This window comes from Acomys minous, assembly GCF_964271855.1.
Source record: "Acomys minous genome assembly, chromosome: 7".
NCBI classification, from domain to species: Eukaryota; Metazoa; Chordata; class Mammalia; order Rodentia; family Muridae; genus Acomys; species Acomys minous.
The window spans coordinates 124,904,674-124,932,486 of NC_140488.1; the positions used below are offsets into that span (position 1 = coordinate 124,904,674).

General features: G+C 39.8%; 2 protein-coding genes across 7 annotated transcripts in view; both read left to right on the forward strand.

Annotated features, from left to right (window-relative positions):
• The window catches only part of RPS6KA3 (ribosomal protein S6 kinase A3), a 111,066-nt gene extending 106,219 nt beyond the window's left edge, over positions 1 to 4,847 (forward strand). For all 6 annotated transcript variants that reach the window (XM_084791156.1, XM_084791155.1, XM_084791158.1 and 3 more), the window contains one exon: positions 207 to 4,847. In XM_084791156.1, the coding sequence (XP_084647282.1) occupies positions 207 to 329 (123 nt within the window). In that variant the 3' untranslated portion in view covers positions 330 to 4,847. The remainder of the gene's footprint in view (positions 1 to 206) is intronic.
• A 4,537-nt stretch (positions 4,848 to 9,384) lies between these two features.
• On the forward strand, positions 9,385 to 27,539 carry EIF1AX (eukaryotic translation initiation factor 1A X-linked). The gene is made up of 7 exons (XM_084790642.1): positions 9,385 to 9,723; positions 14,489 to 14,572; positions 15,362 to 15,465; positions 16,031 to 16,081; positions 18,238 to 18,319; positions 19,425 to 19,516; positions 23,254 to 27,539. The coding sequence occupies exons 1-7, from the start codon at positions 9,708 to 9,710 to the stop codon at positions 23,257 to 23,259; spliced, it is 435 nt and encodes a 144-aa protein (XP_084646768.1). The 5' UTR covers positions 9,385 to 9,707; the 3' UTR covers positions 23,260 to 27,539.
• Positions 27,540 to 27,813: the final 274 nt, after the last annotated feature.

The following is a 27,813-nucleotide window of genomic DNA, read 5'->3' on the forward strand; positions in this document are numbered from 1 at the left end:
CCCTCTCTGTCCTTTCTCATAAATTTCAACATCTCACATTGGCTTCAGTTTTAGTTAAATCTGAAAAACTGTCCAGAGTTCATTCTCATTATGATACTTATAAAGACCTATATTCATTTACATAAGAAAAATCCCTGGGGGGAAAACATTTCTTTTATATTTGTACACATGTCATTTTCATTGTAATCTTTCCTTCCTTTTCTCAGGGTGCCATGGCAGCTACTTACTCTGCTTTAAACCGCAATCAGTCACCAGTTTTGGAACCGGTAGGCCGCTCTACTCTAGCTCAGCGGAGAGGTATTAAAAAAATCACCTCAACAGCCCTGTGAAGTGACCTCAAGGAGATATTTGGTACCGTGATGTAAGCTGATAGCACAAGTTCTGGCGACAGGTAGCACATACCTGAGAGACACCTGCAAGCACACACTGTCCCAGCTGGTACCCATAATGCTGCTGCTCCTGCTGCTCCTGCTTTCATCTCTTCTCGCTTTAATTGATTGTTAGCAAGTTAGATTTTTCTGGAGCTTCGAAATGAAAATGGAAACATGATGAAGATATATTCACTGAATCAACAAGAAAAACAATGAACACATGAATACCACCTAAAATACACTGAATAAACGTACTCTACACCATATAGCATTATTTTTATAGGAAATATTTCATGTCCCCTAAATATTCTTTGTTAGTTATAGGGATGGACAGTTTATGTTAAGCACTTAGCTTAAACAATCCATTTATATTAGCACTGTATCCCTTGTGCCATCCAACATTTTGTATGTTTTTGTAAACAGTTCATATACAGTACATTTCTGTACTGCTTTCTTTAATGTATACATGCCTTGTTTAACTTGGAGTCTATTAATCAATTGACTATTAAATCTGGATAAATAGTTCACCTGGATTAACAGTATTGTTGGGAAATCTTAAAGATGGCCAGCTTGATGGAACAGCTGTTGAATGTAATTCTTTCAAATTGTACATATCTTCCCCATCTGTTTCACTGGGTTGTTCTTTTGTTTCTTCAAGTCAGGTGCTTGGTCAGACTAACCTAGAGAGCTGTTAATGAGAGAGAAAGTTTTGCGTCCGTGTGTGTGTGTGTGTGTGTGTGTGTGTGTGTGTGTGTGTGTGTGTGATATGAAATCAAGACTATACCTATGAAGTTACTCCATATACTTTGTGATTTCTTAGGATTTCTCACCCTTAATTAAGAAAGTAGTCCTTGCACTTTTAACCTTACATAATCCTTATACCTAATATTTGGCATATCATTTGAAATTTTGCCATTATACATTAAAGGCCTTTAAAAGAATCAAAGTAAAGAAATGAGAAAAGGGAATTTTAGCAACTGACAATTAAAGCCTTACTGGATATTCCATGTTTAAATAGATATTCTATATTAAACACTAATTTGAATGTAATAAAGGCCACAGCTCCATATGAAATTGGATTTAAACTTTCTTATTCTAGGGAATAAAATATTCTTGGTCAAACAACATCTGCCCTGACCTGAAGTCACAGCTAAGGCAGATTCAATGACTGATCAGCACTGACTGTTTTCTGAATCCCTGCTGATAGTTCATAGCCACGATGTTTCCTTTGACTTCAGTAGTGACCAGTTTCCATAATAGCCCCTGTCTGCACTTCAAGTTCAGTGCTCATTATTAACATCTACCCTGCTAGTTTCCAGTTCCATTTAGCAAAAGAATCTTCTATATCATCACTACCCATATCTTTGTCACACTGCCCAGTGTACATTAATATGTGATGTGATAAGCATGAGCAAAGAAAAGGTGATTTCACTTATCTCATCAGGAATGTGCCACAATAGATGTGAGTCACTTGCTGAGCAGTTTTTATCAGAAATCATCTCAACCTGAGAGTACCAACCCAAGAGTGTGCTTTTTGCAATTCATAAAAGACACTTAACAGTCTTTATTTTTCTCTGATACTAAAGAGAAAGAAAACCTCTAATACCCTCTTTGCCCAAACAACACGAAATGATGATTGCATCGAAATCAAATGCATGCTTATCTTCTAAATGAAAAGTGCATATTCGGAGGATGCTAGCAGTCTACATACCAAAGTTGCTTTCCATTTCCTGGCAAGAAAGCCTTTCTCCCCTCTCTGTTCAGTGTGTCAGATTCTTCCATTTGTCCTGTCTCCCATTTAGTTTCTCCGCATAGCACCATGCTGCCTTTCCTTCCTATTTCCACCCAGCCAGGAGCTAAAGTGAAAAACCAAGTTGTTGTTTTTTTTTTTTTCAGGATAGTCCTCTACTATAGTATGATGCCAAGTATACTTCCTTTACGAATTGCCTTCTTTGTCTCGTCAAACTGCCAGTTTGCTTGGGGAAAAACAAGTTATAGATTCACAAAGCTGAAGGCTTCCTACTGACAAAGCAGGTTCGGAGCATAGTGATTTCATCTCCGGCTTCAGTGTTCACTTACATCATCTTTGGGCAAACATAGCTAACAATGTAGTACTCGTGCTGGGTTAGCCTTTCCATTCGCTTCACAAAGTCCATCTCTTACAGGCCACACTGTCCTTACCAGTTTTAAGACTCCTGAAGTCTTCTGTCTTTAACCCATTGTTGCCAAGTCCTCGGACTTTCCCCAGAGGTGTTGGTCCAGCTATAATGTTTCACTGAAAGAAAGAACTAAACTGACAGGACTCTTTACAGACATCTCTTGGTTTAGGATGCAAAATAATATCCCAGACAATAGAAATGCATTTAACATAGCCAAGTACATACTGGAAATTATGAATTACAATACTGTGTGTTTTGCATCTTTCCTTTCAAGTGATGATATTAAATTAAGGTAAGTTTTGGTTTGCTTGGGGTTTGGGGGCATATTTTTTGTTTTGCTTTTCATTTTGTGTGGGTTTTAGTTTTGGGTTTTTTGTTTTGTTTTTGTTTTTTGGGGGTTTTTTTGTTTTTTGTTTTTTCTTACTTTTTATGAATCATTTCAGTTCATTCTGTTTAAAAAGGTATCTTCTAAGTGCATTACTCCCTTAAATTGAACAGATGTGATGTAAATCTTTTTTTTTTACAAGCAAGCCCAAAAGTCTAAAAATAATTTTGGCAAGACTCAAAGTCAAGATGCTGTGAGGCTGGCATATGGAAGAGTCAGTTCTGAGTGTGTGGAGAGAGGATGTGGGGTATGTGCGGTAGTTTCCACATTTCACATGTGTTGCACTCCAATAAACAGGTTTGGGGGAGGGTGCAGTCAGCCATTTTCCATCTGGTTTTTAGATGAGCCTTCTGTGGGGATCAGAAGACATCAAAAGAAGTGGGGGTGTCCTCTAAGCCATGCCCATACCCTCAGCCTAAGAAGGATTTTGAAGAGAATAGGCGCAGAAGCTTCAAAAGAAGGCATGTGTCTGAGAGGGAAAGGATGGTTAAGAAGAGACTTTATAGGCTTTGGGGCCTTGGTATAGATGTTCTTAATCACTGTGGGGGCCAGTAACACACTTTTCAACATGACTTTGATAGTCTCCATTCCTTGGCTTTATGAGTTACCTACAATAGTTCAGGATGGTTTGCTGTATTTTATCAAATACTTTCTATCTCACTATGGTGTTGAGAATTTGAGACTTGTAAAAGAGAGCTCTGGAATGTAAAGGATCAAAAAAAAAAGGTCTCTTTTCTGTGACTCACAAAAACGATGGATTTCATGGCTGATCTTGGTGCTTAAACCAGGAGGGTCCAGTCTCTATCTGTCCCTCTGCGAGGTCCAACTCCCTGAGACTAAACTGGATGTACACTTGGAGCCTTATTTAATTCACAGAGAAGTTGACTTAATTCAGTGTTTTTATTTCAATTAATAAAAATAGTCCTCTTTCAACCCCAGGTTACTTACATTTTGCTGATCTCCCCAAGAGACCATTGGTGGAGACCAATTAATGAAGGAGTGAATTCAGTTTCTTGGGACTGTGTTATTCTACAGAGCCACAGCTAACCACTTTTTCCAGTGAAGAATCTACACAATAATACCCAAATATGGACGGCCAAGAAGAATCTTTATCTACAGTGCTTTGTGTGGTTTTGACACTGCTGTATTCTGTGTTGCCAAGTGACTTGTAACTGGTTCCAAAGTGATGGTTCTCAAAAAATTCTAGTAATTGAGTCAAGTTACTTTTTTTTAAAGCCTGGTGTCAGTATAGGTCTCATATGTACCACTTTTACTCCAGTCTTTTAACTGTTCATAATGGGCATAGCAAGGGTTGGAATGAGAGCCTACTTCCTACCTCTTAAGGCACTTTCCTCATTGTTTTGCCATATAACCTTGAACTGCATGATAAGCTGTTGAAATATCCATGACTTTTCCCAGAGCAACTAGCAAGGTATATGACATTTTGACTAGAGATTAGTGGAAATGAGAATTTAGAGATTTAAGTACAGATGTATGAACCTCAAGAAAATGTCTTCTAACACATACCATTTAAGTACAATATATGGAAATGTATTTGAGAAGAGAGTCACTATAACAGTTCTCTCTAAGTAGATTAGTTCAATGTCCAATGAAAGTGAACATCTTTATTCCTATATTATAGTACTGGATGAACTGTATACTGAGTTTTTCAAACAAGTATTTAAAGTAGAACTTTTAAGTACAAAGCAAGGGCATGAGGATAAAGACTTTGGGTTGTGTTTCTGTAAGTGTAGTTTGCCATATAAAGCTCTGTTGTTGTTGTTGTTTATTTAAAAAGGTTTCAAAGTATTGCCATTCATTAGCATTCATTAGCATTAATGATGAGTGATGAGCGTGAAACTAGAAATCATATACATGTATTAGTTTATCTTAACTTTTGCCCTAAATAAAAGGGAAGGTGTATACCTAAAAGATGTAATTATTTTGCATTTTTGGCCATGGGTGGGAATGAGGTGGGTATCTACTTAAGCAGTTTTTAAAAAAGGAAAAAAAATCAGAAATATTTTTCTACTATTATATATGATCTTCCTTTATACTAATCTATCTCTAGTAAGGCATGCCAGAAGCCCAAGCAAGGTACCATATCAAGGGTTCTTACGTGCTGTACCTTTCACTGGTGGGTAAGTCGCATCAGATGCTTGGCATTGCTGCCGTAGTTATGAAGTGCTTGTGAGGATCAGATTTCACTGAATTCTTTAAGTTGTTTTACTTAAGAGTCTAATCTGGGAAGTTTGCAAATCATACTATTAATGTGTAACCTAAGCTCTTTCCAATGTATCCATGAATAATCCTGGAACAATTGCTTGTATTCCTGTCACAGAACAGGTTTTGTAATCTTTAAAAGAAATGGAAATTTATATAATAAAGTTTCAAGTAAAGTGTGTATGTCCCTTTTTAAAAGGATTATTTATCTATTATGTATTCAGTGTTCTGTCTACATGTGTGCCTGCATGCCAGAAGAGGACACCAGACATTATATACAGTCGAGAGCATCCATGTGGTTGCTGGGAATTGAACTCAGATCCTCTGGAAGAACAGTCAAATAAATGCTCTTAACCTCTGAACCATCTCTCCAGCCCTGTCCCTTTTATGTAATTATTTTAGTTATATGATTAGTCCTTTATAATATAAAATTTTCTATCCAAATTTTACTTATGAAATTGTATTGATAGAATTTAAAGCAGAGATATTTCTAATTTAGTAAGTGTTTAATAATTTTGCTATGCATCATCTTAGAACCATGTGAGCAGAATATCTTCCCCAGTATCAGACTAGGCACAAGGGAAATAATCCTTTTCTTGGAGAAGTCCAGAACTACCAGACTTGGCTCCAAAAATTCCCCTTTCTCCTTTGTTATCTTTGGATTTCCTTTGCTATCCTAAGTGAACCTTGTAACCTCAGAATTGATCACTCAAACTTCTCTCTCCGAAGGATCCTGAAGTTTCTTATGTCCTTGCTTTTGTTCTGTTGGCTGAGCAACAACTCCAGTCTTTGCTGCTTGGTTAATTCTATCTCTACATTTCTAGATGTTGTGTGAAATTATACAATTACACAAATGGCACTGCAAGTTTCTGTTTTTTAATTGCACTTAAATCCTTACAGTATTTTCCATCTTTTTCCTTATTGAAATCTATTCTCCCATATCTTTATATTTTAAATAAAAAGTTTGTGGGGGAGGGCTAGAGGTGTTTTGGTTTAGTTTGGTTTTGGACTTGAGAGACAGGATTTCACGATGTAACCTTGGTTGGTCTGCAACTGAGGTTAGACTAGCCTGTCCTCAAACTTGCAGCAATCTTGTCACTGCTGCCAAAGTGCCGGGATTACAGGCATGTACCACCACACTCAGCACCTAGTTCCCATTTGTCTTCAAAAGTACTTTGATTGGGATTTAATTCATATACCATAAACTTCGATCATTTAAAATTTACAATTCAATGTTTGAAGCACATTTACACAGTTGCATGGCCGTCATGATAGCCTAGTTTTAGAACATGTCATCATCCCCAATGCACATTTGTGTCCTATTCCAAACTACCACAGCTGTCTCACTTGGACAACCACAGTACTTCATGCACGGTTTCAATTTCTACCTTTGTCCCCTACAGCCATTCTTAACACACAAGTCAAAATGATTTGTTTAAAACCTACCAAGGGTTACAAGAGATCCGGTCTCCTTACATCTCTAATCGTGGTCCTCTTTCTCCCAAACTGTTCCCTGATTTGCTGCATTCTTTGCCATACCATCTGTTCTAATTTGCTGTCTGCTGTGACACTTGGGGAACAACTTGGGGAGGAAAGGGTTTATTTGGCTTACATGTCCTGATGATAGTCATTATAGAAAGAAGTTAGGGCAGGAGCTGAACTTGAGACCATGGAGGAGTGCTGCTTACTGGCTTGCTCTCTCTGGCTTGCTCAGCCTGCTTACTTAGACATCTCCCCAGGGGTGGATGTCCCACACCAATCATTAATCAAAATGCCCCCACAACATGTCCACGGGCCAGTCTGAGGGAGCTAATTCCTCAGTTGAGATTCTCCCTTCCCAGGTAGTTGTAGTTTTTGCCAAGTTGACAAAAACTACGCAGCATGCTGGCCCTTGCCCTCCCTGTTTTCTCTGCCTACACATTTCTGACTATATGTCCACATAATTAACCTCCTTAGTGATCCTGATAATCAAATGTAAGAATATTACTAAAGGAGACCCCCAAAAAACTGATTTTTTTAATCTCATGAGGCTTTACATCAAGTATGTTTAAACATGTAGTTGTACACGTGTGGTTTGATTACTTGTGTATTGGGCTTAATTTCTAAACTCCTAACATTGCATTAATCCCTGTGATGAAAAAACTGAGGCTTACAAACATGATGTAGCTGTCTCGGGTCATAGAGTAAGAAGTTTGGTAGAATCTGTGTTTGAATCCAGGTCTAACTCCAGAGCCCAATCTTAGAATCATTTGGACTTTCAGTCATGCGTGATAGTCCATTACCGCAAACACCATAGAGATGGAGCAAGCCTGAGCTACATAGTGGGCACTGTCTCAAAAACAGTGCAGGTTGCCAAAAACAAACAAACAAACAAAATTGCAAATAAAAGAAAATCAGAACTTTGACTCACCTGTCGTTTTTCCTTTTTTGAGACCAGGTCTCACTATATATGTAGACCAAACTGGCCTTAAATTCAGCTGCAGCCTCAGCCTTGGAGTGCGGGGATTAAAAGTATGCACTGGCATGGCCAGATTCGCCTGTCATCTTTTAGTTACACTATGGGAAGTACATCTGTTAATGAGTTTCTCAGCCTCTGTTCTATTCTTGTTTCGAATTGGATAATTCTTTACTAAGGGCAGGGGCTATAGGAGATTTAACAGCATTTCTGGCCTCTACTCAAGTATCATTAATTCCTTCCTCCACTGGTGACAATCAGAAGTGTGTCCAGAAATTGCCAAATGTCCACAGTAAAGAAGTACTGCTAGGTAATCATACCTTATTTCTCTGTCATTTAGTCTCCTTCCCTATAGAAAGGATGTTAAATTGCTAACGTTTCCAGGAAGATTGTTTAAGATAAGCCTACCTTTGTATTTGTACATATTATCACGAGAATGGGGGGTATGTGTGGCAGTCAGAGGACAGCTTTGTGGAGTTGGTTCTGTCCTTCCATGGGTTCCAGGGACTGAACTCATGGTGCCAGCCTTTCCTGATAAGCGCTTTTAAACTACTGAGCCATCTTGCTGGCCCAAGTCAACCTGTTTGAAGTGAAGCTATTTGCTTTAAGTAGCTACACAGCACTCCTTTGCTGGAAACTGCCAGAACAAAGAACCAGAGAAGGAGTTATTTAAACATCGGAAATGTACTTTCTCTTGGTTGTGGTGTTTGCTTTTGTAGTCAGGCTCTCCCTATGTAGCCCAGGCTAGCCTGGAACTAACAGCTATGTAGCACAGCTTTCCCCCCAGATTTGCAGCAATCCTTCTGCCTCAGTCTCACATGTGTGAGGATTATAGCTGTGAACTACCAGGCCTGCCTACTACTTTTACTCAGTCTTGAAGGCTCCAAGTCAAGGCAGGTGAAGGTAGAGACAAGTCTGGTTTTTTTCTGGGATCTCTGTGGCTTACAAGTGATCACTGGCTTGGGAAGTGTTCCTCTTTATGCCTCATTATGCCGAGGTGCCTAATTGCCTTCCTTTTGTTTTTGTTTTTGAGATAGGGTCTCACCATGTAGCCTTGACTGTCCTGGAATTCATGGAGATTTACTTTCCTCTGCCTCCTCAGTGCTGGGATTCAAGGCCTATGTCACCATGCCTGGTTTAATGTCATTTTCCAAGTCATACTGGCTTGCCATCAGTCAAGTCTAAGGATTTCATTTCTATCTAATCGTCTTTTTAAAGACCTAATATCCAAATACAGTCCTATACATAGGCATTCGGAGTCAGAACTTCAGCGTGAATTTTGGGAGATTCAGTCCCTAAGATCAGCTTGCATCCATCCCTTCCTTTTGTCTCGTGTGTGCTGAACAACCTACTATGTGCAGGCATTCTGTTAAGTGCTATTAACACACAACATACCTGGCTACAGAGAGTTAGGGAAGATAGAGGTGGGGGTTTTTTGGGGAGGGGGGGAGGTTGTTGTTGTTGTTGTTTTAAGTACTATGCAAATATTCCATTAAAGTTTGGAAAGGGATGACAAAAAGGCCTCAGACTTTGCAGCCTGACTGGGCGGGTGAAAGGGCCACATTAAAACTCTGCTAACTAGGAGGTTAATGAGTCAGCAGCTTGTCAAGCCAGGACTCACTTGGCTAGGAAGCAGCGGAGAGCTCCCAAGCCAGCAGCCAGCACTACCTCAATTTCCCCTCCACCCTCCACTGTGACGCAGGACTTCACTCCACCCACTGCAAGCCCTACAGCGGCAGTGAGCTCCTCCCCCAAACCCCAGAAGGCTTCTCCTCCCGCCTCCTTCCCACCCCCCTTTCTCCCACCAAAAGGCTTCCTCTGGGCCACGCCTGCGCCTTAGAGCCCAGGGAGGGCGGGAGGCCGGCCCCCGCAGGCGGGGGAGGAAGAGGGCGGGGAAAAGCTCAGCCCGCTGCCGCGACGCCATTTGCCACTGCCGAGCGTGGGCACGGGCGACTCTCGGAAGCACCGGTGACCAACCTCAGCCAAGCACGCTTCTCGGCCTCCCGCACAGCCTGCATCCCGGCGCGCTTCTCAGCGTCGCCCGTCGGAGTCACCGCCATCCCTGCTGCCCTCCAGATCACGATCCCACACGCTGCCAGCTAGTCTTTGCCGCCATGCCCAAGAATAAAGGTAAGGACGCCGGGACCGCAGCTTTGCTCCCAGCCGGCGTCCCTGGCCCAGCTCGCGGCCTCGAGGTCAGCCCAGGCCGCAGTGACCTTCCTGCCATCTTTCCTTGCCTCTCCTCTGGCTGCATTCTCTGTGTCTTACTCAGGATTCGATAGGGGCGTAGGGAAGTTACTCCTGGTTCCCAGTTTGGTCACATTGGGGTGGAGACGACGCCATTTTTTGTAGGGCCTCCTGTGTGAGAATGTGGGCTTGCGCCCCTGATTCGCGCCACACTGACCGCGGCGCCAAGGGGGCCCGTGGGGGAACACCTGCCTCGGGCTGCTTGAGCTTCCTGCACGTGGGAGTTAAGCCCTAGGAGTGAGCCTAAACTTTGAAAAAGGGTGATGCCCTGCTCGCTTTCGTGCCCATCTGGTACCTCCTCCATAGGCTTCTTTATGCACACTTAGTTGGTACTGTTGAGGCTGCTCCCTAGTAGCCAGTGGGCCAATACTTCGATGCATTTTGAAAGTTCATCTCTTAAGAGAATCATTTTGCTCCATGGCTTTACGGGACTTCACTTTTCTCCCCAGAGCACTTGACCCATATTTAGCCAACTTTTCCACTTTTGCTTTAGATGGTGTATATGTTGTGATGGAAAAAACAAAAAACAAAAAACCTTCCATTCTGGGAACAAATGTTCTCAAATTATCAGGCATGAGAGTACATTTAATTTGGGATTTCCAAAAATGAAGAGCCTAATATTTCTAACTAGAAGTTCGACGTTCCTGAGGCCATTCTCATTTTTATATATTTTGTGGGATCAAATCAATACTTCCCGGCATTCTATCCCTTTGCTCTGCTTCCAGGCTGGCCTGGAACCCACTCTGCAGCCCCAAATTAAAGTCTTGCTATATTCATTGTCCTCATAATTTCTCAAAACTTGTGCAAGCAAAAAAAAAAATAGTGAAAAGCTTGTATTGCCTACAGGAAAGGAACACATTACACAGCTCTCAAGAATCTCCTTTGGAGTCTGGTGGTGGTAGCACACACCTTTAATCCCAGCACTCGGGAGGCAGGTGGATCTCTGTGAATTCCAGGCCAGCCTAGTCTACAAAGTGAGTCCAGGACAGCCAAGGCTACACAGAGAAACCCTGTCTCCAAAAACAAAAATATTTTTCTTTGGGCAGAAGAGATGTATGTCTTCCTGAGTAAGAAATGAAATTAGGTTCACACACATAGGAGCAGTTCATAACAGGTTCACAGACAGACAGAAACACACACACACACACACACACACACACACACACACACACACACACACACACGAGCCTGTAACTCCAGCTTCTGCCGCCACTGCTCCCCTCTGTACTCCACCACCGTACACACACATCAATACTTCATCCATGGGATCGCCATGCCTGCTAGTGTTCTCTTTTCTGCTTGAAAGTTGGCTCCAGGGAGTCAATTTAATTACTCTTTGTACCTGTCACCACTCACGTTAGACCTCTGAGTACTTGGTCACGGTTTTGTGAACGAGTTGATAGGTTCAAAATTTAAAATTCCTATTTGTCGACTTCCTTATTCTGAGGTGGCAACTGGATCACCTCAGTACATGAGGTAGGTGTCTTACTCTCCCCTTAATTCTAGTGACTCCATTTCCAGTTGCCAAACTAGGTGTAAATCATAAGAGGGTGGGAATGGTGTCAGTCATAATCACATTGCCTCAGTAGTACTTAGCCTAAAAGATGCTCAATAAATATTTGTTGGACTTACTCACCTCCCTTGTGGTGACTCCACCCTTGGGTGAATAGTAGGTTCCCCTTTGGTTCCAAGGAGACAAAAGTTCTAGACTAAATCACATCTAGTCACTAGCCTAGTGTATTTTAAGAAATACCCTACCTGGGCTTATTTCTGAGACACCTCTGTCGTTTAAAGAATTTGAGAATTATGATTGAGCTTAACTAGATAAATCTTTTAGAAAGAAAGTGGAGTTAAAAAAATAAAAGAATGGTTGTTCTTTTTATTACTTTGTTTTATTTTATTTTATTTTTAGAGACAGGGTTTCTCTGTGTAGCCTTGGCTGTCTTGGACTAGTTTTGTAGACCAGGCTGGCCTCGAACTAACAGAGATACGCCCCTGCCTCTGCCTCCCCAAGTGCTGGCATTAAAGATGTGTGCCATTGCGCCTGGATTTTATTACGTTTTCTTAAAATCTTTCTACTTTTATTAAAAGTTTGGACAATGAAAAGTTAATAAGGTGTTATTAAATTCTAGCTGCTGTACAAGAACCATCTGTTCCCATGTAGGGACACATGTTGCAGTACAGTAATCCTTCTAATATGTACAAAAGCAGAATTCCTACGAAGAAAGACCTAGCTAAAGAGAGCAAGCTTGTAGAAAACCTAAAGAAACAGCAGTGGGAAACATTTCAGAAATGCCTCCTGAAAACCCAGGATGCCCCCTTGCCAGACAGAGCTGGGAGACATATCATGTAACTACAGATGTGCTGCAGAGCCCCAAGTGACAGTAACTTACAAAACATAAAACACAACCCCTTCTTCAGGAGGGCGCAAGGAGAGACCCTGAACCCTTTGCTGAAGGACAGAAGGGCTTTGATGGGACCAGAATCACAAAACAGGCAGAGATCCTTCATGTGTACACACTGGACTTTTTTTTTTTTTAATTTTTTTTTATTGTTGTTTTGTCATACACTCAAGCTTGGTCTCATTTCAGTCTTTGTTCATTTTGTTTGGGACAGGGTCTCACTATGTAACTTTGGCTGTCCTAGAACTCACTATGTAGACCAAGCTGTCCTTGAATTTACAGACATCTGCCCTTTCTGCCTCTGGAATTAAAGGTCCACTGGCCTTCATTGTTTCAAAGGGGAATTTGAAGAGCATTTGATTTTATGGCAATAAAATAGAAAAGGGAAGGTGTTGATGCGTGCGTGTAATACCTAGGATTACAGGGAAATGCCCCTATACCTATTTTTCTAATTTATATGCTTACCTCTAAAGTATGTAGGAGTAGAGAGATGGCTCAGCAGTTAGGAATACTGGCTGCTCTTCAGAGGTGCCTAGTTCAGTTCCCAGCACCAACATGGCAGTTTACAACTGTCCATAACTCCATTTGCAGGGCATCCAACGTCCTCTTCTAGTACCTCCTTAGGTACCAGAAATACCCGTGATGGGCAGACATACACGCACACCAAACACTCATAAACATTAAATACATTTTAAAAGAGGCTCTAGAGGCAGTTACCTTCTTGCTTTTAAACTTCAGATATCTCGGGTATGATGCACTTTACAAGATAAAGTTTAGATGCTCTCATACTTACCTGGCAGGGGAGAGACCATGATCACGAAGGTGGTTTTCCCAGGGCGAGGCTTATCCATTGCACTCCAGATGTGCTGATCCCTGCGATTTCCCCAAATGCGGGAAGCTCGACTGCATCATTTGTGGTGGTAGGGGACTGTGTTTGCGCTCTCCCTTGTTAAAAAAAGAGAGAGAGAGAGAAGTTTGGACACTCAAGGTTACTAATCTTCTGCCATCATAAAACCAGTATGTTCCATTCTAGAAGCCGTAACTTCATTTTCCACACACACACACACACCCCTGCCATCTTTTTGTTTGCTCTCCTTTCGTCGTAGGTCAGGAATGACTGAAGTAGCGTTGTAAAATTTATTAGGGCCCAGTATGGTACCTCACACTTGTACTCCCAGCATTCAGGGGACTGAGACAAAAAGGATTGCCCGAATTTCACAGCTAGCTTGGGCTATAATGTGAGATCCTGTCTCCAGAAAGAAAAGAAAAGGCTGAGGCCTATGTGGTTAAGATTGTGGCAACAGAGTTCTCTGGAAAGACCTTAATATGAGAGCTCTAGTAGGAGAAAGGGCTGAATGTGGGTAAAAGTTTGAGTTATTTGATCTCTGAAATTTGTGAATAAGTAGTGGAGAATAAATGACAATATTCAAGGTGAATATGACAAGGAAACGGATGGTACTCTCAAAAAGTAGTTAGAAGGATGATCACTGTGGTCATCCAACCACTCTTATGAGGAGGCCTCATGCCCAGCAGTATATTGCCAACACAAAAGGAACTCAGTGGCATCTTTGGAGGTTTTTTCCAAACACATAATGTCCTGCCAGGGCTTGATTTTTTTAACCTTACTTCACAGCTCCTTTACGTCTATATTATGGCTTTTGGGTTTTATGGGATGTCTCTACATACATTTCTTGTGCTTTTCTTGGCTTTGTCATATTCCAAGTTGTTCATTATTGTGTCTTATTTTACTTTATTATTATTCCTTAGATACCTATTGTTTTCTCATGAGAGGCAGAAAGTGAATCCATATGGGATGGGACATGGGTGGGACCAGAATCAGAATATATGAAAAAAAAAAGGTATTTTCAATAAAAGAAGAAAATAAAGATGTTACTTAAGATACAAAATCCCCAAAAGGAATTCCATGAAGAGTAGGGAGAGTAATGTGGTAACACCTGAACATTGTAAGTTTAACATAATTAACAAGATTAGGTGAATTTTTAAATTTAATTAACTTTGAAAGATAGTTTTCTAGCTGGGTGATTGATGGTGGTGCATACCTTCCCAGCACTTGGGAGGCAGAAGCAGCCAGATCTCTGAGTTTGAGAATAGCCAGGAATACACAGAGAAACCTTGTCTTGAAAACCAAAACAAAAAAGATGATTTTCTAAATCTGTTAAGCAATGTTTAACACTTTTCCTTTTACAGATAATTGATACCTTTTCTTTCTTTTAACAAACCACTAGGAAAAGGAGGTAAAAACAGACGTAGAGGAAAGAATGAGAATGAATCTGAAAAGCGAGAGCTGGTCTTCAAGGAGGATGGACAAGGTAAGAGGTTGGATACGTTGGGCTCTTGTTAGGTTTTTAGATTTGGTTTCCTGTGCTGGCAATCAAACATTTTCTGCCTAAGAGACTAGAGTCCTGGCTGCCTGCCTGTTAGTGTCTGAGTTTATTTGTACAGACATTTGGGTTTTCCTTTTTTGAAAGATGCTGGTTAAGAATTTGGCATTTTAGGCCAAACCCCTTTAATCCCAACCCTCAGGAGGCAGAGAGACAGGCTTGTGGATCTCCTGAGTTCCAGGCTAACCCAGGCTATGTGGCAATGTCCCAGCTCAAGAAAAAGAAAAGAATTTGGCATGTTACCCAAGTAAAAGGTGATTCTGGCTTTCTAAGAATAATTACTGTTATGCCAATTTAGCCTGGATATCATTAACCTTCCCAGTGCTTGTCCTGAAACTTCCATGAGATTTCGGTAAAGATTCAAAGAGGGAAAAATAAAGATATGAAGCAGGTGAAGATGTGAATGTGAGATTTATGAGGCGTAGTATACATCCTGGGACTTGGCACACCTTTCATCTCTGGAAAGAGAGCATGGTCACAAGGGCAGTCGTCTGTCTCCTTACTCATCTAATAACAGACCCAGTTTGTTACGTATTACAAAGTCATTTCTGCTTCAACCATTAACTAGCCTGTTTATTTCCTATTTCTCCTATGTCTGTTCCTTACAAATGCAACCATGTGTTCTTGTCAATCTTCAGTGGACTTTTATAAAGTTGCTTTTATCAAAAAACATGAGCAATGTTTCTTACCTCTTTTCTCCCCTCCCCATCCATTTAGAATATGCTCAGGTCATCAAAATGCTGGGAAACGGACGATTAGAAGCAATGTGTTTCGACGGCGTAAAGAGGCTATGCCACATCAGAGGGAAACTAAGAAAAAAGGTGAGTGGATGGGCATTTGTTTTATTCTAATATAAAGGTAAGTCCAGTGTGAGACCATAGAAGTAACTTTACAGATTACATTATTTAGGGAATCATTTGCCTCACCTGTGTTACATTCCTGCCCAAAATGTTTAGCTTGGATCTGAATTGTTAGGAAATATTTACCCAACAAATATAATTTGAGGACCAGGCTCAAAACCAAATAGCCTGTCTTTAAGAATGTTGATGTTACGAAAGAAGAGCTGGAGAATTATTCCCGTTTGAAGGAGTCCTAAAGAGGTTCCAGGCAGTCCCAGCACTGAGTGAAAGTGAGTGCAGGGTTAGGGAGTGTTTTATTTTGGTACTATCAGTCCTTCACAAAGGAAAAGGGTCATGAAAGCCATGTACTTCTGGGTGGGTAGAAGACAGAGAGAGAGACTCAGAACACCACCTTTTTTTTTTTCTGGTTTCATAGTAGATACCCAGGTAACTTGTGACGTCACCTGTTCTCTTAAGTGTGTCATCTCTCGGATTTCTTGATTCCACTTGATTTAAAATATCTTACACAGTGACTTCTCTTTTGTAGGTTTGGATAAATACCTCAGATATCATATTGGTGGGCCTCCGAGACTACCAGGTAAAGCATTACTTTCAAATTTGCTGTTTATTTGCTTGAACTTAATAAATAGCCCATTGTGTTTGGGGCATTATACTCGGTATCCCTGGCATTATGGTTCCCAGGTGGCAGTCTAAGGAGTTGAACATTCAGTGTTTATAAAGAAAAATGATCTCTGTCTTTAGTATTTGCAGTTCCCCCGTTTAGAATGAATGATACTTATATGTAGTGGTTTTGTTATTTTTTTAAATTGTCCTCCAATTTTTCTTTTTCACTTTATAGATCTTTAAAAATCTAAGAGCCATTATTGTAGGGTTTTACAGCTGAATGAATCTAGTTATATTCCCACAAATGGCATACAGCCTCGTACATTCATTTTTGAATTGCTATGACACAGGCAAAAGGAAGGAAGGGTTTATTTTAGCTCAGTTTGAAACAGTCCATCACAGGAGACATAGCAGCAGGAACCTGAGGCAGCTGATCAATCTCTGTCCCCCACTTTGTGTTGAGATTGGGTCTCTGAAGATGACCTTGAGTTCCTAATCCTCCTGCCCCTGGCCCTGCCCCCATCCCAAACACTGGCATTACAACCACTATGACTGGCCCCTTTTTAATACATATCTATTTGTTTGCCTTTCATCATAGTTAGTTTTTGTTAGTATTTTGCTTTTGTGTTCCAGATTAAAGAGTTGACATCTTTGTTTCAAACCATAGGGTTCTCTGTATGTGATTTGGCACTTGAGAGGGGCATAGGTGGTGTTGGGGTGAGGGTCTGGGGTAGTTAGTGATGTGGAACACCCTCTAATGCACAGCATCCCAGAATAAAGATGAGCTGGCTGAGAAATATCATTAGTGCTTTGGTTAAGAAAAGCTGCTCCAAATTCATAAACCATTTGTTCTTTTTGATCTTAACAGTAACCCTAAAAAAAGGAAGAATAATTCCTTGTTCGAAAAGACACCAAAATTCAGACAGGCTTAACACTGACTCTAATTTCCCATGATCCTTTCTCTGGCCAATGCCACTAAGAGAGTGGTCCAGAAAGATTGTGGCATTACTGTCTTCTGGGAGCTTGGAAGCAGTGTAAGTTCTTGGGGCTGGAGAGCTGGCTTAGCAGTTAAGAGTACTGACTCCTACAGAAGATCCGGGTTCAGTTTTCACCACCAATATCACATCAATAGCTCCACTTCTGGAGAATCTATGGGTACCAGGCACACATGTGCTGGCACACATATATCCAGGCAAAACACTCATACTCATAAATACATCTAAAAAGAAGATTTAAGAAAAAAACTCAGGTTCTTGCTATCTGCCCCCTTCTTTCTGTATACTTTTCACAATCTTAAAAGTGCTAGTTTACATGACAATGCCCTTAAAGTGAAGCAGCCATTTTGCACCCCTTAAGGGAACTCACTCACAGAAAGACCTAAAGATTTCTTTTCCTTGTGATTCTAAGTCCTATGAGATTGACAAGATTGATCATCACAGTTGGTTGGAGAGATGGCTCAGCAGTTCAAAATGCTGGCTGCTCTTGCAAAGGACGAGAGTTTAGTTCCCAGCACTCATACCAGGTGGCTCCAACCCAGGGACTCCAGTCCCAGGGGATCTGATGTCCCCTTCTACTTCCATAGGTACTCACACATACATGTGTGTATATGCACATACTTTTTTTTTTTTTTTTTTTTTTTTTGGTTTTTCGAGACAGAGCTTCTCTGTGTAGCCTTGGCTATCCTGGACTCACTTTGTAAACCAGGCTGGCTTTGAACTCACAACAGTCTGTCTGCCTCTGCCTCCCGAGTGCTGGGATTAAAGGCGTGTACCACCACGCCCAGCTATATACACATTTCTTAAATTCTTTAGTTTATGTCTCAGTCTTTGACTGTGTTGATCACTCTGTATATTATCCCAGGGGGAGCATCTATGCTTCTGATTAAGGCATAAATGTAATATAAAAGATTAAGTCTGTGTCGTTCTGATGTTAGAGATACGAGCTTTATTTTTCCTGAATTTTTAATTGTTGCTCAGTTGTGTTCTTAAAACTTCTGAATTAAACGAAGGTAGGATTCTATAGTAAAACATTGAGATTTCATTTTTTAAATTCAATTTTAAAGTAACTTACGACAGAACAGATAATAGTGTGGTATCATCGGATCTGAAAATGACTTGTTTTCGTTTTAAGGATAACAAAGCCGATGTCATCTTAAAATACAACGCAGATGAAGCTAGAAGTCTCAAGGCATATGGCGAGCTCCCAGAACATGGTAACGGCCGCATTATTAACTTGTCATGTGGTGTTTGGGTCCTCTGCTGGTGTGTAGGCAAGGAGTGATAGTTTGTCGATGTTTACAGATGCTCCTGCTTATGTTGATATGTACATGATTACAGATAAGGATGCCTGCTTGTACTTCATATTACATACCATAGGAAAGAAATTGCTAAAATTCTATTCCTGTTGAGTGTATTTGGTGAGAAATTACAGTACCAGCCAAAGGAAATTTAAAATCTTAAATTTTACAATTCTTAAATCTTAAAATTATTGTAGTAGTTTAAGACTCCTTCGAGGAAGGTTGGTGGTGCAATACACTTCAGTAGTGGCCACCTTGACAAGCACAAAACCTTGGTTGAATCACTGGCACTACTGAAAAATACCCCATTTATGTTTGTAAATATACAGAGTAGTGACTAAGTAGTATGAGATTTTAGGGAATGTCACTTTTTAATCTATTGCGTCCTTATACATTACTGTAGGAATTTTTATTCTTTGTTTTCCCCTTCAAAATACAAACTATAAGACCCTAATAAGAATTATAAACTTGCCATTCTGATCTAGGAAAGAGTAAGGCATTTGGAGATGGGGTAGCATGCCGAATTCCTTTTAATTCCTTAGGGAAAAGCATGATTTTCTCAGATGGTTCTTCCTAATTAATGATCTGTGGTCATCAGTTGCTCTTTTCTTCTCCTTTGTTTTTGTTTCTTGGTTTGTTTGGTTGGTTGTTTCTGTATGGTCCACTTTGATCAGGAGTTAAGTTTTCTGGACACTTGAAACCATCCCTAATATCAAGGCCAGTAATGACTCCTCAAATCTTTCTCCCTCCTACAGTAACTTTTGTTTGGTTTTGGTTTTGAGATAGGAAATAAAGTTGTTAGTATATACATAAACTTTTGGAGCATACCTGAAAGGGGTAATTGCTTCAGTGTTAGTATAATTAGACCTTGCCTTGCTCAATAGCCATTGTGAACAAAAGAAAAGTAAAATACTCTTCGTGTTTTAATATCTTGCTCCTTATAGCAAAATCAGTAGAAAGTTGGAAGTCAACATTTTTATTATATTAACAGTATTTTTTGCTGTGTGTTTTTTTTTTTTAGCTAAAATCAATGAAACTGATACATTTGGTCCTGGAGATGACGATGAAATTCAGTTTGATGACATTGGGGATGATGATGAAGACATCGATGATGTAAGTAGACGGACACAGCCTGCTTTTCCTAGTTTTTGTTCATGAGGTACATACAAAGATACTAACCCTTTCCCTTAAATTCCCGTACTAGAGGCTGGAGAGATGGCTCAGAGGTTAAGAGCACTAGCTGCTCTTCCAGAGGTCCTGGACCTGGTGGCTCACAGCCGTCTATGCTGGGATCTGATGCCCTTTCTTGATGTGCAGCCATACATGCAGGCAGAGCACTACATACATAATAAATAAATACATCTTTTTAAAAGAAAGAAAGTAAAGGCACTGTTTATTTTTTTTAATTACTTTTATTTTTGCTTTTTAACATAACATTTATATTATTACACATATATACAAAAAACTACATACAGAAAGAAGAACCACAAACAATCAAGGTTTATATAAATGTTACATTCATAGTGTTTGGACTATTTATATTTGGCAGCCTTGAAGAAAACATATTTCCTGTCTTGGTATGTCTAAAATTCTGAATGTAAATCAATATCTATCATATTTTGTCATTATCAACATCTATCTAGACCTAAAATCCCCTTAACCCTTAAACAACTAATCTTAATTGTCAAGCTAAACTATCTGGTTTTCAACCCCATCAGAGACTTGAAAAGAAATAAAATTAATTATCTGAGTAAACGGGGAGTGCCAGGTAGCAGTTTACAAAATGAGAAGATGTTAAGGACAATTTGCTGCCTGAACAGTCACCCAAAACTCTCTATAACGTTGGAGCATCATCTTCAACCTAGGGTTCAATACATCTGACAGGTATATTTGTGAATTAATAACTATTGAAGACTTAAGGCACTGTTTATAAGGAGGAAGATCAAGGTGGAGAGATAAAAGGATAGTAGGTGAATATTGGGTAGAGACAAAATGTTTGTGCATATTTGAACGTTGCAATGAAAACTATCTTTAGCACCATTAATATATACCAATAAAAGTGTATTTTGAGACTTAACCATTGGTTAAGTCATAAGAATTATTTAGAGGTCAAACTGTAAGCAAGGTGTGGTAGCATATACCTATAATCCTGGTAATTGGGAGACTGAAGCCAAGGTGATTGCTGCCAATTTGAGGTCACCCTGGGTTGCAAAGCAAATACCAGGCCAGCCAGAGCTACATAGCAATACCTTGCACCACACCTAGCTTTGAACATGGTACTGTCATAACAAAAACATTTTAGGAGCTGGAGAAAATGGTTTATCAGTTAATACACTTCAGGCAGCTCATAACTGCTTATAACTCCAGTTCCAGAGGCTGGGTAGAGTTTTTCTAACCTCTGTTCACAAACACACCTATATTTATAAAATAGTAAAACTAAAGACATTTTAAGATTTTTATGTACATTGGTGTTTTAGAGAATATGGGTGGGGTACGAGTGTCAGAAGCCCTGGAACTGGAGTTGCAGGCACGTGTGAGCTGCCATGTGGGTGCTGGAAGTGAGCCCTGATCCTCTGGAAAAGTACCCAGTGCTCTTAGCTGCCGAGCCATCTCTTCAGCCTCACTCAATACCTTTAGGAAAACATTTTAGGGCTGGAGAGCTAGATGGCTTAGTGGTTAAGGGCACTGCCTCCTCTTCCAGAAGACCCAGCACCCGTATATAACTCCAATTCCAGGGGCACTTCATACCTCCTCTGGTCTCTGAGGTCACCAGGCACATAAAATAAACATTTTAAAGCATACTTCACAATTGGACTTTTTGAAAGCATTTTTTTAAATGTAGCTTCCTTTGGAGATTTGGGGGGGGGGGTGGTAGTGGTGTTTGTTTTTCTTATTATGAGGCTAGCTGGCTTCAAAGTCACAGGATCATCTTCCTCCAAGTGCTGAGATTAAAGACTTGCGCTGTCACTCCCAGCAAAACGTTCTTTTTCTAAATTGTTACTTGTATTCTGGCAGTAGAATGAACATACACTAACTATATGTTGTGAGTTAGATGCTAATCCAAAATTGTTGATGCTTATACTAAGAAATTACAAAATCTTGAGCAAAGGCCATATAATATAACTCAGTGGTAGAGTACGTCCCTAGCATGTACAAGGTCCTGAGTAGTTAGCTAGTAATTCAGAAAGTGGAGGAGAGGGAAAGAAAACAAACCATAGAAAGCCACAGACAGGTCTGTGAAGGTAAGGATGATGCTGAATTTATGTTCCATTTTTTTATATCATTTTTTCCTTATGTGAATTATGTGTGAGTTAGGTGCCTCGGGTGTATAGGTGAGCTGTCCATGGAGACCAGAAGAGGGAGGGCATCAGATCCTCTGGACCTGGAATTAAAGGCAGTTGTGATCCACCCAGTGTGGATGCCACGAACAAAACTGCAAGAGCAATAAACAGTTTTAACCATCAAGCCGTGTCTACCCCCAAAATTTACATTGTTTGAAACATTTATTTATTTTGGGTGTATGGATGGATGAGCAAGTACACTCATGCTAGGGCATGCACATAGAGGTCAGTTTATGTAGGTTCCAGAGAGCTTCAGGCTTGGTAGCAAGCATCCTTGCTTCTTCCTGGCCCATGAACTGTGCCTTGGTTGGTTTGTTTGTTTGTTTGTTTTTTAAAGAGTTTGATGTATCTCTTGAGGACATTTCTCCAACTCTTTTCTAAGAGTTTAAAAGTTTTCTATCTGTACTCATGTGACGAAAAAGATCAAGACATACTTAACTTTGGTGGTGGTGAAGGAATTGGTCTTTTTGTTTTTGTTTTTTTTTTTTTCAATACAGGGCTTCTCTGTTGATTCTTGGCTATCCTGGACTTGCTTTGTAGACCAGGCTGGCCTCGAACTTACAGAGCTCCACCTGCCTCTGCCTCACTGAGTCCTGGGACTAACTGTTCTTAAAAGAACTAGTCATGACCTCATGGTGGGGAAGGAGGTCCCCTTCTGTCACAGACCTAGGGGAGAGGAAAAGGGTGAAAGAGTGAGCTAGGGAGGAACGGGAAGATAAAAGTGAGGGGATAACAATTGAGATGTAATCTGAATAAATTAATAAAACAAGTTAAAAAATAAAATTTAAAATTTACAAAAAATAAAAAGAACTAGTCATGATCCCTCTTGTCTACTGCTACTCCTAAAATACAGAGTCTCAAATCAGGGCTGGTAGACAGCTTAGTGGCTGATAAAGTTTGCTGTCTCCTTCCTTTTGTGCTGGTTATTTGAGTTTTTATTTTACTTCTTAAATTAAAAAGGAACATTTTGTTTTATTTGTGTGTGTGTGTGTGTGTGTGTGTGTGCGTGCGTGCGCGCGCGCGCGCATGTGTGGGTGCCAGTAGAAGCCAGAAGAGGGTGTTCGATTTTCTTGAGTGGGAGTTGCAGGCAGTTGTGAGCTGCCTTGTGTGGGTGCTGGGAACCAAAACAGGGTCCTCTCCATGAGCAGTAAGCATTCTCAAGAAAAGAATTCTAAGATCCTAACAGTCTATGAATGAGGGAAATGGCACAGGTTATATAGGAAAAGACATCAACTCAGTCTGAAGAGAGAATTCTACATGGAAGCTTGTCTCAATTATAACTCACTTTTAGAAATTCTGACCTTCATAATATTTTACATGATACATGTTAGTTTCCTAAAGGTTATATATGTTTATGTGTATGGGTATCTACTGAGGCTAGCAAATGACATTGGATTCCCTCCAAGCTAGCTCCCCTGGCACTGAGCCCACAGTAACACACATGAATGTACACATGTCAAGGATCTTTTTAGAATTTTCCCTTTGACTTAATGTTCTTTTCTCTTTCAGATCTAAAATGGGCTCAGCATTTTACATTCCAGTCTCTCTGAAGATTGTTTTGCAAGTTTGGAATCTGGCTGTAGACTTAAAGGAAAAGTTTTCGCTACTTGATTGTAATTTGTTGAGGCAGACTTGGTTGGATTTGATAGTAAGGTCTTTCAAAACTGATAATATCGTAACTGATAGGCTAAGCCCATTATGTTCATTTGAGTTAATGGTACTCAAGACCATGTAAGAAAAAAAAATACAGTTACTGCCTTTCCTACTTTGACCCCCTTCCAGTAAGTAAACAGATGTTTTTGAATAAACCATTTGCCTTGTACTCATTATAAATTATGATTAAGCCCCACTTTTGCATACTTGTTGACTGTACAATCTTTATGTATATTCCACTTGCCCAGAGATTTTGATACAAATGGAGGCAGAAATCTGTGTTTTGTTTTATTGTATTTTAAGACAGAGTCTAACTTTGTATGAGGATAGCTTGGAGTCCACTGTAGTCCTGTAGTGGACCTCAAACTAGCTGTGACCCTCCTTCCTTAGTAGCCTCCTGAGTACTGAGATCATATGGATGTGCCACCACACACGTGGCAGAAATCTATTTAAAGGCAAAAACGGTAGGTCTGCTTTTCATATTTAAGTACGTGGCTATTTTTATACTAGTTTTGATACCATGTAAGTTCTTTTCATGATTTTATTTTGCAGTCATCAGCTTACTGGGGAGGAAAGGCATTTGCAAAATTGTTTTGGCGTTTTTTGTTTTTGTTTGTTTGTGCAGCATTGAGACAAGGTTTCTCTGTGTGGCCCTGGCTGTTACTCACTCTGTAGACCAGGATGGCCTTGAGCTCACAAAGTCTGCCTCCCAAGCTCTCATATTAAAAGTGTTCACCACCTGGCTCTAAAATGTTTTTAGAAACTCGTTTTTAATGCCAAATTTGAATCAAGGTCAGTAGTTGCAGAAATTGAACACTAGGTGGTGCTCAGTTGTCTTAACATAGGACATACTATTTTAATTGTTGAGATGGTCTCTTTTCTCAACTAGTGTGTATAGGAAATTTCCCAAACAAGGAAAACATTGCTTTAATCATGTGTGTAGAATCCTTTTACCCAACAGAAAGATTGTGTTGGAGTATTTCTTTTTTTCAGGAATCTTATTTACGTGAGCTATGCTGTTGATTGCTTTATAAACAAGTAAAATATAGGAAAGTAAAGATTTACGTTCATAACAATATAAATATTACATAGCAAAAACGTAAATTAATGCTTTGTCAGGCTTTTTCCCTAGCTGAGTGGCAAATAAGGAAATAATAAACTTCAGCCTGATTTAATGGCATGATCTGTAATCCTGCACTTGTAAGGTCCGAGCAGGAGGATCAGGATTTCAAGGCCAGCCTGGGGTGGGTACATGGTTTTAGAAACTGTTTTTTAAGGCTACTTTTGAAATAAGGTCTCAAAAATAACAAGCTTAGTGAAAAGATGCTTTCTTATTTCCGAATCAAAGAGCTATAGCTGAAAAAAGAATAGCATGTTGGGAAGGATATTCTACTCTGACTTCACAGTAGGAAAAATTTTATTATGTAGCCGGTCTGGGGAGGACCCATGGGGAAGCCCGTTCTTTCTCCTAGGGACTTGGGTTTGCTTATATTTAGGAGTTACTACATTTAAAGCTGAGCTAGCCAGGACTCAGTAAACACACCGAAACCATGCAAGCTGAGAACTAAGCTCCATCACGCAGCTTGTGGACCTTGTATTCTACTAGATTTTAGAAGGTCTTTCCTTCCTGAAAAGTAATATACAAAGGAATGTACCTTCACACACTTTCAAAAGCAAGGAGGTCTTCTCTAGGTTTGTCGTCTCCTAGGTTTCCACACTTGGCTTCAGAATCTGGGGTACCATGAAAATGTTAGGAAAGATGCAGTGATGGAGTCTGTATTTCTTCTTCTGTGGAATTCCTCTGCTTAGGCAGAATGCATCTGAGAACAGGGCTGAAAACAGCCCTGAGGCATTTGGTGAGCACTTTTCTTCCTTAGTAATTAGACCTCTGTACCTTAGAAGTGTTTCATCAGCTGGATGTCACATAAACCATGATTCCAGCCCAGGATTTGCCATTGATAGTAGCCAGGGCTATATAAGACACTGTCTCAAAAAATAACCAGCGAAAGAACATTTTTGCTAAATTTACAGTGTATATACATATGCATTATTTTACAAGCAGTGTTTGAACTCTGCATAGGTGATACGGCTCAAAAGTTGATTTTCTACTTCCTATAACAAACATAATTTGAAAGGTTTTTAGAAATCACACACATGACCCCATTTCCTATGCCTTCTGGTGGTTTTTATCTTTTTTTTCTTGCCTAAGTAGTGGCAGCATTATTGAATATTCTTACATCCTGGATATGGAGTCATTGATTTAAAATAGTTAATACAGTTGTCACCAGTATGCAAATGTTACCTGGAAGTACTTTGATGTGTATTTGGTGTGAGAGCTGTATAGTTTCACTGATCCAATTTAATTTGAAATAAGGAATAGAAATGGTCTTTAAGGAAACTGTTTTGTTTGTTTGTTTGTTTGTTTTTTATTTTTGTTTTGACTCCTGTAGTATAACTCTATAAGCAGTGCCCAGGAAGAAAAATAAAATGTTTGAAATGTAAGAATGATGTTTTTTGTTTTGTGGAGGGGGGGCGTGTTTCTTTTTTTTATTTTTTAGGCAGGATCACATGTACCCCAGGCTGGCCCTAAAATGCCAACAGCTGAGTCCAACTTCAAACTTCTAATCTCCCTTTACCTCCCAAATGCTAGGCTTACAAGTGTGTACAAGCACACCCAACTAGAATAACACCTCTTCCTGCTAAGATGGTGTCAATGCTAATCAATTTGATAGGCTCACACCACTCTTTGTCTGATCCCCAGCACCCATAAACAAAGCAGTGTGATGGGGGTTGTGTTCTTCATGTAGTTTATTCCAGTTAGAGCATGACGTGGTGTGTTGCTAAAGTGGCTATGGAACCACACCAGTGCCCATATAAAAAGACTTGCCAGGATTGAGTTGTTGCCTGTTGAATCTTTCTTAAGCATCTACCTTTTAAGGGAACCACTTTTAGGAGACTGCAAAGTATTCACGATAGGAGTTTTTATATTCCATTGGAAAATAGCCATGAGTTTACTCATCCCATGTATGGAGTCGTGGCTATAAGTTGTCGCCTAAAGATTTTTGTGACTTGTAATGTTAATCTCAGTTGTCTTAGTAAACTTTAAATTACCATGTTGAACCACATCTTTAATAGAAACTGTCAGTGTTGACTGCAGAGTAACTGAATAATCAAATAGGTAAAAGCATGTTTTAAATAGCTAGATTTCTACTCAATTTGTATTCTGTACAGATTTAATGATGTCCACTGTAAACTGTGGCTTTACAGTTAAAGTATCAGAATGGAGACAGTTCTGTCCATTACCTGCCTTTCATAAAGATTTAAAGGATTTGTATCAATGTGTGGTATTAATCCTGCGCAGTAAGGGTAAGTTTCATTTATATACTGGTAGGACTCCCACAGACTTTACACACTTACCTTTATGTTTGCTGTTTACTTTAAACCATCATTTTCCATCCTTGTTCAGAAAAAAACAAAATCTGAATGAAGTTGTATTACAAGCGTAAGAAAATGCTAGACTGAGCAACTGAGAGACTAGAAAAGGAAGACCATGGGCCCCAGAGTCAGTTGTCCTGTAACCCAACCTCAAGTCAGCTCTCTACCAACTAACTATTCACCAATACCTTTCCAGTTTGTCTCAACTTCACAAGCCTGGCTTGGGATGTGGTGATGCTAACAGCACATATAGAATTATTGGAGTGTTAATAACAGAGACATTTGTATGTATGACATACTTGGCCTCTGCTTTTCACATGGAAATCCAGGATGGTGTAAGAAGGTGCATGTCTCCTGTGTTCACTGTGTACCATGTCTTTCGCTTGCAGTCTTTTAATTCCTGTGATTAAAGGAACGTGTAGAATATATATTTGTTATGTGGACACTACAATTGCTGCCACGCCACCCTTATTTAATTCAGCAGGTGGGAGTCTCAAAGTTGCTTGAAGCTATTTTATAGAATACCAACTGCTCTATATTTCTTCAGAGAAAGTTTATTGTTACTAATACTGCTGGCTATGGTAATGTGTCATTTTTATGCTTTAATGAGTCCTTTTGCTATAGATTCCTTTCCCACCGTGTGAAACAATGTAACAAAAATCAGATGCAAACTACAATTAGAAAATAAAACATGAAAACAACCCAAACTGTATATAGTTGGTTCTTTTCCTGCTTCTTTTTTTTTTTTTTTTTTTTTTTTTTTTTTTTGGCTACTTTGATGTCAAAAGTCATTCTTTTCTGAAATTTTGTGGTTGTTTTTTTTTTTTTAACTTGTGATGTGTTAGAAAAAGAGTACACTTTTTCCATTTCGTATTTTTATCTGTTTTGGGTTGTTTGACCTGAATGAGTGCACGGTGTCGCACTTGTTGGTGCTAACCTGAACTGAAGAGGACATTTTCTAACAGGAATCCAACTGTCCAG